The sequence below is a fragment of the Scylla paramamosain genome, chromosome 25 (assembly GCF_035594125.1).
Source record: "Scylla paramamosain isolate STU-SP2022 chromosome 25, ASM3559412v1, whole genome shotgun sequence".
In the NCBI taxonomy this organism is placed as follows: domain Eukaryota; kingdom Metazoa; phylum Arthropoda; class Malacostraca; order Decapoda; family Portunidae; genus Scylla; species Scylla paramamosain.
In genome coordinates, this window is record NC_087175.1 from 19,043,393 (window position 1) to 19,052,738 (window position 9,346).

The following is a 9,346-nucleotide window of genomic DNA, read 5'->3' on the forward strand; positions in this document are numbered from 1 at the left end:
TCATTCACCGATATGGCCCTCAAGGTATTTCCTCCTTCCTGGCGTGCACACACAGCACCTAATGCACCCAACACTCCACACGTCCCACACCCAATACTCCAGAACAAAAGCTGCCTCTAACACTCAAACATGCACTCCACAACATCCCAACACACCTCCCTCAATACCAAGCCCCAGCGGCCTAACACCACCACAACAAACTTCCTCACAGCCACTCCCACGACCACGCCACAACGCACCAACAACACCACAACAAACGTCCCCATGCCTCACACACACACTGCCCCCAACGCCCCACACACACTGCCCCCAACGGCCAATACAACACATGGCAATACCGCCACACACGCCAACAACGCCTCCCAACGCATCCTCCCAACCACAGTGAGTCCTCTTCCTCCACCAGCTCGTCCTCCTGCCCGCCCTCGTGGCAGTCGCCCTCGCCGACACGACTTCCTATAGGCCGCTTCCTCCTTCTCCTGCCCCCATCTACAGCGCCCGCGCCCCATCCTATAACGCCCCCGCGCCATCCTACAATGCACCCGAGCCAGTGGTGAGTCCCTTATACGCATGCACTGAAATCAGACACACACACACACACACACACACAAACTTGGTATCGTTCAATGCCTCAAAAACTCAATTCCTCCATCTATCAACTCGACACAACCTTCCAGACAACTCAACTGTCCCCCTCTTCTACACTGAACATCCTCGGTCTGTCCTTTACTTATAATCTGAACTGGAAACTTCACATCTCATCTCTAGCTAAAACAGCTTCTATGAAGTTAGGTGTTCTGAGACGTCTCCGCCAGTTTTTCTCACCCCCCCAGCTGCTAACTCTGTACAAGGGCCTTATCCGTCCATGTATGGAGTATGCTTCACACGTCTGGGGAGGTTCCACTCATACTGCTCTTCTAGACAGGGTGGAATCAAAAACTTTTCGTCTCATCAACTCCTCTCCTCTAACTGACTGTCTTCAGCCTCTCTCTCACCGCCGCAATGTTGCATATCTAGCTGTCTTCTACCGCTATTTTCATGCTAACTGCTCTTCTGATCTTGCTAACTGCATACCTCCCCTCCTTCCGCGGCCTCGTTGCACAAGACTTTCTTCTTTCTCTCACCCCTATTCTGTCCACCTCTCTAACGCAAGAGTTAACCAATATTCTCAATCATTCATCCCCTTCTCTGGTAAACTCTGGAACTCCCTGTCTGCTTCTGTATTTCCACCTTCCTATGACTTGAATTCCTTCAAAAGGGAGGTTTCAAGAAACTTATTCATCAATTTTTGACCACTGCTTTGACCCTTTCATGGGACTGGCATTTCAGTGGGCATTTTTTTATTAGATTTTTGTTGCCCTTGGCCAGTGTCCTTCCTACATAAAAAAAAAATAAATAAAATAAAAACACTCACTCATTCACCGTTCCTCCCTCCCCATTCACAGAGTCCCCCTAAGTATGACTTCAGCTGGAACGTCAAGGACGACTATTCCAGCAACGACAATGGCCACCAGGAGACCCGCGACGGCTACGACACCCAGGGATCCTACTACGTGCAGCTGCCCGACGGCCGCCTGCAGGAGGTCACCTACACTGTCAACGGCGACTCAGGCTTCGTGGCCCAGGTCAACTACCAGGGAGAGGCACAGTACCCAACACAGCAGGGCTACGGCTCCGCACCTTCCTACCAGGCCCCCGCCCCGTCCTACCGGCAGCCCCGCCCGTCCTACGCGTAATGCTCCACCCTCGTGACGGCCAAGTCTTTCCGTCTTTGTAAATACTCCATTATACCAGTACGTACAAAGCAATAAACGAATGCGATAAAACACTCTCCTTCCTTCACCCTACACTTCGAATTCCCTACCAAACTCTCCATACATTCCCTTCCCAGCTCCCCACCAACCCTCCACCTCGCATCCTGCCAAAAGCCTCGCCACGTTCCGCCCAATCGCACCAACCTGTGCCGTCCCATCGGGTCGTCACATGTTTCCTGAAATGCATGACAACAGATACCAGGAGCGAGACGATCTAGAACGAGGATTTGTGTGTTTAGCTGTTTGTTCCTCGTAATGAACTATGAGTGGAAGAACAGAAAAAGAACAGAAAAGGGCTTCATTCAGTCCGACCTCTTGTTTGTAAACATGACACTATAAACAGAAAACACCATCAAGTATCTTGAAGGAAATGTGTATATTGAAATTTTCAAGCCGAAAATTAAAGTAGGGATTAAACTACACTATACCAACGTTAGTGCCTCGACCAGCATTGTATTAAACAAAATTATGTTTTCATAAGGAGAATAAATGAAAGACGAGAAGAATTATGCCAAAATAACAATGAAGAGGACCATATGAAAAACACCAAGAAACAGTGGCAGCAAGTCTGGAACCTGCAATGACAAGCCGTCTAGGTCCATTGTCGAAGACAGTGTGAGGTAAGGGAGAGGCACTGGTAGAGGCACTGCGAGGTAGGAGAGAAGGGCTGGCAGGGGCACTGCAGGAATGGGGCGACGGGCTTGGAGAGTCAGTGAGGGATACAGGCATGGGACTGCAAGGGGCACTGCGAGGTAAGGGCGAGGTGTTGGAAAGGGCACTGCAAAGTAGGGACGAAGGGCTGGGAGGGCACAGCGAGGTGGCAAAGGCTGGACCAATCGTGTACATTCGTATTTCATTCATTCATTCAAAACACCACGAGAGCGAGTCAGATAATATAACTGAAGGAATGGGATGACAGGGGGAGTGAGTTACAGTTACACACAGGAAGGGAAAAAGTTGTCTGGAACCGCACAACAGCGCAGCGTTGTTGGGCAGTGTGAAGCAGGGCAAAGGAAACACGAGGAGCCTATGGGCGAGGCTGTTTGGACATAGAGATCGGAAGAAATATAAATAAATGAATAACTGCTGGCCGAAGTGACAAAATCTCCCACTGTTAATAGTGTTGTCAAAATATCACCATCAGTACAGAGAAAGACAGATATTCAGTTTTAACATTTGAGTCAGAAACCAAGAGTCACATGAGTCTTCGCGTAATGAAACTTCCAGCTTCCCTCAAAGAATACAAAAGAAAAAAATAAACAATGCCTATCACAAAAATAAAAGATGAAAAGAGAACATCATCAGTATGAGAGCAGACCAAAATTGAAGACATTAACTGTACAAGTCAAAGAGAAGAGTGGACAAGGGCAGGACACATGACACGCCAGACAGATAACAGATGGACGGTTGGAGTAAGGGACTGACAACCTGGAGACGGTAAAAGCAGAAAGGGGAGACGGGGAGCTGATAAAGAGATGAGTTTTGATAGGGTGGCGTGGAACAGATGGAGACCAGAGAGATAACCAGGTAAGTTTGAAGGAAGCCTTTGTTCAGCCAGGTAATGTTAGAAGATAATGGTCATGATGATGATGATGATGATGATGATGATGATGATGATGATGATAATGATGATGATGATGACGATGAAGATGATAATGATGATGATGATGATGATGATAATGATGATGATGCGACAGAAAACTTCAAGTGCCCGAAGAAAATGCATTCAATTTCTCACAAAAGTCGTGTCACTTTCTAAAAACAAAAGTGGAACATTCTGGCCTCGACACGACCTCTCAACACCACGCCACGTGGATTTATTCCTGGTCTTTTCTCTCCCTCCAAGTTCATCCTATTTATCCCACCTCCTTCCTTACATTCCTCGTGACTTCCCTTCACATCTTCATCTCCTAACCTCATTCTCGGCCTCTAAAATCAGTGCCCATTCCTTCCATTCCATTCCGCCACTATATAAGCGGGCCGAGAGGTAGAGAAGCCACCACTCCTCAACGCACCTCAGCCCCCCGACATGGCCCTCAAGGTACACCCTCCCTCCTGGCGTGCATCCACTGCACCTCGTGTACCCAATACTCCACACGTGGCGCACCCAACTCTCCACAATACAAGCTGCCTTCCACACCCATAAATGCACCCCACCACACACCACCGTCATACCAGGTCCCAGTCCCTTCCAATCAGGGCCCCTCTCCGTCCTATCAGCAGCCCCGCCCGTCCTACGCGTAATGCGTAGGAGAAGGAGGAGGAGGAGGAAGAGGAGGAAGAAAATAAAGACGACGACGATAAGGACGACAGCGACGACAAGCACAAGGACAGCACCGAAAATGACGAGGATAAGAACCAGAAGACGAGAATCTACAACAGCGAAACAGAAACTATGAACAAGAGGCTGAGGTGACACACACAGAAGAGAGCTGCAGAAAAGGGTCGAGTGTTGGGAAGAAAGACTGCAAAGTGGCGAAGGATGGCCGAATTATCGGCTGGTAGAAAATCACCTTTAAGGATGTTACTGGACACAGGAAAAGTGGAGTGGCCGAATGACTGATTATCTAATTCATTCAAGGCAACCCACCAACAGGATCACGCGGCTCAAGGGACTGACTGACATGAGTGAGTGTGTTGGTACAGTACAAACGTGGCTGCAGGAGACTGGCGGGATGGTGTAGCGAAGGCAACCAGGGTTAGGGCAGGTCGGTGTTGAGGAACAAAAAAAAAGAGTCGGGAGATCACTTATTTGAAAGACTGAATTTCCACAACGACAATGACAACGAGAAAGAAAACAGCGAACACGACGACAACGATGACGGCGACAACAATAACGGTAATGACAACATCGATGACAACAACAATGACCACCACAATGATGACAACCACAACGAAAACGACGATGAAACCGATCACGACAATGAAAAAAACAACAACTACAAATACAATGAAAACGATGACGACGACATCAACATTAACGACGAACACGACAACAATAACAACGACCAATATATAAAGATGACGACAACGACAAATCACAACGTCGAAGAAGGAATACAAGGAGGAGAAGGAATAGGAGTGCCGTGCCGCGCCGTTCTCTCTCCAAATTTGCTCAAGTGCGGAGGAAGGAGAACTTGCTGTCCTTGTCTCATGGCCGCACTCATGCCTGCGTCTCTTCTTCAGTCATGCTGTGAGGACATGCTGTGAAAGAGGAGGAGGAAGAGGAGGAGGAGGAATACAAAGGAATACAAAGAAAAGCCAAACACCAACAGACCTTTTGGTCCTTTCAAGGCTGTTTGGTAACTATTTCTAACTAGCTACAGGGAACAGAGACAGGACAACATAGCAGAAGGCTCCTCCCCACCCACCACTCCCTCCAGCTTGCGCTGGCAAGGAAATAATTGGGAAAAAGTACCATGCAGTATGGAAAAACTGACATGGAATTTTCATAGGAAAGGTTGAAGGGAAGTTTTACTATTCACGCTATGGTGAACTCTATACGCCTATCTGAAAGTTAATACAATTTATAATAAAACTGGTGCTGCAAAATAATTATTCAGACAAGAAGAGAGCTTGTTAGGAATTTGCTATTAAATATTTGTCTATTTTATTTTTTTTTAATGATTCAACAGAATTGCTGTTTACGATTTCTGCAGGAAGATTATTTCATATATTTACTGTATGATTAAAGAAAAAATGTTTGGCCTCGTGGGATTTAAAACGTTTGGGTACAATCTTTAATCCATTATTTCTTGTTAGGTGAGAATGATCAATGGTATAATATTTATGTGCATCAATGTTACTATATCCTTTATAAATTTTGAACACTTCAATTAGGTCTCGTCTTATCCTGCGCTTTGTTAAACTAAATAGGATTAGTTCTTCCAGTCGTTCCTCATACGGCTTATTAAGCAATCCTGGAATCATCTTTGTGACTCTGCGCTGTATCTTTTCTAGTTTTTCAGTGTCTTTTTTGTAGTATGGTGACCAGAACTGTACACAGTATTCTAGATGAGGACGCATCAGTGAGTTGTATAAGGCAAGTATAATCTTTTCTGATTTAAATTCAAGGGTTCTTCCAATGAATCCTACTAATTTATTTGCCGTCTTTACTGTTTCTGTGAAGTGTTGATTCGGCTTTAGGTCTTTTGACACAACGACACCAAGATTTTTTTCTTTATCTGTGCTTGACAGTGGCATGTTATTCATTACATATCTCGCCTGAACATTGTTGCTTCCAATATGTAGAATTTTACACTTTTCTATATTACATCTCATCTGCCATTTTTCTGCCCAGCTTGTTAGTTAATTGAGGTCACACTGCAGTTCCTGCCACTGTGACACTGACGTTACTCTACGTGTTATTTTGGTGTCGTCTGCAAATTTATCTATTTTGCAATTTATCTCTTCATCAGTATCATTAATGTATATTATAAAAAGTACTGGTCCTAATACAGAGCCTTGAGGAACGCCGCTATTTACCTTATGCCAATCTGATTCTTTTCCATTTATCACAACACAGTTTTCTGTCAAAGAGCCAGTCTCTCAGCCATTTCAGGGTGTTTCTGGCAATGCCGTGAGCTTTTACTTTACTGATGAGTCTCTTATGGAGAACAGTGTCGAAAGCTTTCTGGAAATCGAGGTAGATAATATCAACAGCTTTTGTCTCGTCATACGAGTTAAATACTTCATAAAAGAAGTCTAGTAAGTTCGTAAAGCAGGAACGTTTGGTTCTGAAACCGTGTTGCGAGTCCCTTATGATTTTATTTTCTTCTAAATATCTAACAATTTTATCTATGATTATTGTTTCCATAAGCTTGGAAACTACTAAAGTTAGACTGATCTGTCTGTAATAGGCTGAGAGAGATTCATTTCCTTTTTTAATGATTGGCGTGACATTTCCTAGTTTCTATTCGTGGGGGACTTTACCCGCTAGTAAAGTTTTATTCAATAAAATCGTAATCGGTTTCACGAGCTCATTACTTCCTTCTTTAAGAAGCCTGGATGATATCTTGATATCTTGAGAAGGAAAAGGAGTAGTAGTAGTAGTAGTAGTAGTAGTAGTAGTAATAGTAGTAGTAGTAGTAGTAGTAGTAGTAGTAGTAGTAGTAGTAGTAGTAGTAGTAGTAGTAGTAGTAGTAGTAGTAGCAGTAGTAGTACTGGTAGTCGCAGTAGTAGTAGTAGTAGTAGTAGTAGTAGTAGTAGTAGTAGTAGTAGTAGTAGTAGTAGTAGTTGTTGTTGTTGTTGTTGTTGTTGTTGTTGTTGTTGTTGTTGTTGTTGTTGTTGTAGTAGTAGTAGTAGTAGTAGTAATAGTAGTAGTAGTAGTAGTAGTATTAGTAGTAGTAGTAGTAGGAGGAGGAGGAGGAGGAGGAGGAGGAGGAGGAGGAGGAGGAGGAGGAGGAGGAGGAGGAGGAGGAGGAATGTGAAAGCAGCGCTGCAAGCTGTCCAAATTTTAATTAAGTACAGGCTGGGTCACTTTCTGCATCTGTCTCTGTTCCTTTTTTCCTCCTATCTCACCTTGATACTGTTACCTCCTCTGTGCTTTCTTCTCTGCCTCAAAAATAAGTCCTCTCCTACCCACGTTCTCCTCTGCCCTCGTGACGTCAACGCCACGCCCCCGCAGCCGCCACTATATAAGCGGGCCGAAAGGCAAAGCAGCCACCAGTCTCTGACGCACCTCATTCACCGATATGGCCCTCAAGGTATTTCCTCCTTCCTGGCGTGCACACACAGCACCTAATGCACCCAACACTCCACACGTCCCACACCCAATACTCCAGAACAAAAGCTGCCTCTAACACTCAAACATGCACTCCACAACATCCCAACACACCTCCCTCAATACCAAGCCCCAGCGGCCCAACACCACCACAACAAACTTCCTCACAGCCACTCCCACGACCACGCCACAACGCACCAACAACACCACAACAAACGTCCCCATGCCTCACACACACACTGCCCCCAACGCCCCACACACACTGCACCCAACGGCCAATACAACACATGGCAATACTGCCACACACGCCAACAACGCCTCCCAACGCATCCTCCCAACCACAGTGAGTCCTCTTCCTCCACCAGCTCGTCCTCCTGCCCGCCCTCGTGGCAGTCGCCCTCGCCGACACGACTTCCTATAGGCCGCTTCCTCCCTCTCCTGCCCCCATCTACAGCGCCCGCGCCCCATCCTATAACGCCCCCGCGCCATCCTACAATGCACCCGAGCCAGTGGTGAGTCCCTTATACGCATGCACTGAAATCAGACACACACACACACACACACACACACAAACTTGGTATCGTTCAATGCCTCAAAAACTCAATTCCTCCATCTATCAACTCGACACAACCTTCCAGACAACTATCCCCTCTTCTTCAATGACACTCAACTGTCCCCCTCTTCTACACTGAACATCCTCGGTCTGTCCTTTACTTATAATCTGAACTGGAAACTTCACATCTCATCTCTAGCTAAAACAGCTTCTATGAAGTTAGGTGTTCTGAGACGTCTCCGCCAGTTTTTCTCACCCCCCCAGCTGCTAACTCTGTACAAGGGCCTTATCCGTCCATGTATGGAGTATGCTTCACACGTCTGGGGAGGTTCCACTCATACTGCTCTTCTAGACAGGGTGGAATCAAAAACTTTTCGTCTCATCAACTCCTCTCCTCTAACTGACTGTCTTCAGCCTCTCTCTCACCGCCGCAATGTTGCATATCTAGCTGTCTTCTACCGCTATTTTCATGCTAACTGCTCTTCTGATCTTGCTAACTGCATACCTCCCCTCCTTCCGCGGCCTCGTTGCACAAGACTTTCTTCTTTCTCTCACCCCTATTCTGTCCACCTCTCTAACGCAAGAGTTAACCAATATTCTCAATCATTCATCCCCTTCTCTGGTAAACTCTGGAACTCCCTGTCTGCTTCTGTATTTCCACCTTCCTATGACTTGAATTCCTTCAAAAGGGAGGTTTCAAGAAACTTATTCATCAATTTTTGACCACTGCTTTGACCCTTTCATGGGACTGGCATTTCAGTGGGCATTTTTTTATTAGATTTTTGTTGCCCTTGGCCAGTGTCCTTCCTACATAAAAAAAAAATAAATAAAATAAAAACACTCACTCATTCACCGTTCCTCCCTCCCCATTCACAGAGTCCCCCTAAGTATGACTTCAGCTGGAACGTCAAGGACGACTATTCCAGCAACGACAATGGCCACCAGGAGACCCGCGACGGCTACGACACCCAGGGATCCTACTACGTGCAGCTGCCCGACGGCCGCCTGCAGGAGGTCACCTACACTGTCAACGGCGACTCAGGCTTCGTGGCCCAGGTCAACTACCAGGGAGAGGCACAGTACCCAACACAGCAGGGCTACGGCTCCGCACCTTCCTACCAGGCCCCCGCCCCGTCCTACCGGCAGCCCCGCCCGTCCTACGCGTAATGCTCCACCCTCGTGACGGCCAAGTCTTTCCGTCTTTGTAAATACTCCATTATACCAGTACGTACAAAGCAATAAACGAATGCGATAAAA

The 9,346-nt window shown here is 46.4% G+C and overlaps 2 protein-coding genes across 2 annotated transcripts in view; both read left to right on the top strand.

The window, feature by feature from the left end:
• Positions 1-1,826, top strand: part of LOC135113302 (cuticle protein 21-like) — a 1,844-nt gene extending 18 nt beyond the window's left edge. Inside the window, exons 1-3 of the mRNA XM_064028517.1 lie at positions 1-24; positions 407-553; positions 1,446-1,826. The exon at positions 1-24 is cut by the window's left edge and continues 18 nt beyond it. Of these exons, the coding sequence (XP_063884587.1) occupies positions 13-24; positions 407-553; positions 1,446-1,736 (450 nt within the window). The 5' untranslated portion in view covers positions 1-12 and the 3' untranslated portion in view covers positions 1,737-1,826. The remainder of the gene's footprint in view (positions 25-406; positions 554-1,445) is intronic.
• Positions 1,827-7,474: 5,648 nt separating this feature from the next.
• Positions 7,475-9,346, top strand: LOC135113303 (cuticle protein 21-like). Its single transcript, XM_064028518.1, has 3 exons — positions 7,475-7,519; positions 7,902-8,048; positions 8,966-9,346. Exons 1-3 carry the CDS (start codon positions 7,508-7,510, stop codon positions 9,254-9,256), a joined length of 450 nt encoding a protein of 149 aa, XP_063884588.1. The 5' UTR covers positions 7,475-7,507; the 3' UTR covers positions 9,257-9,346.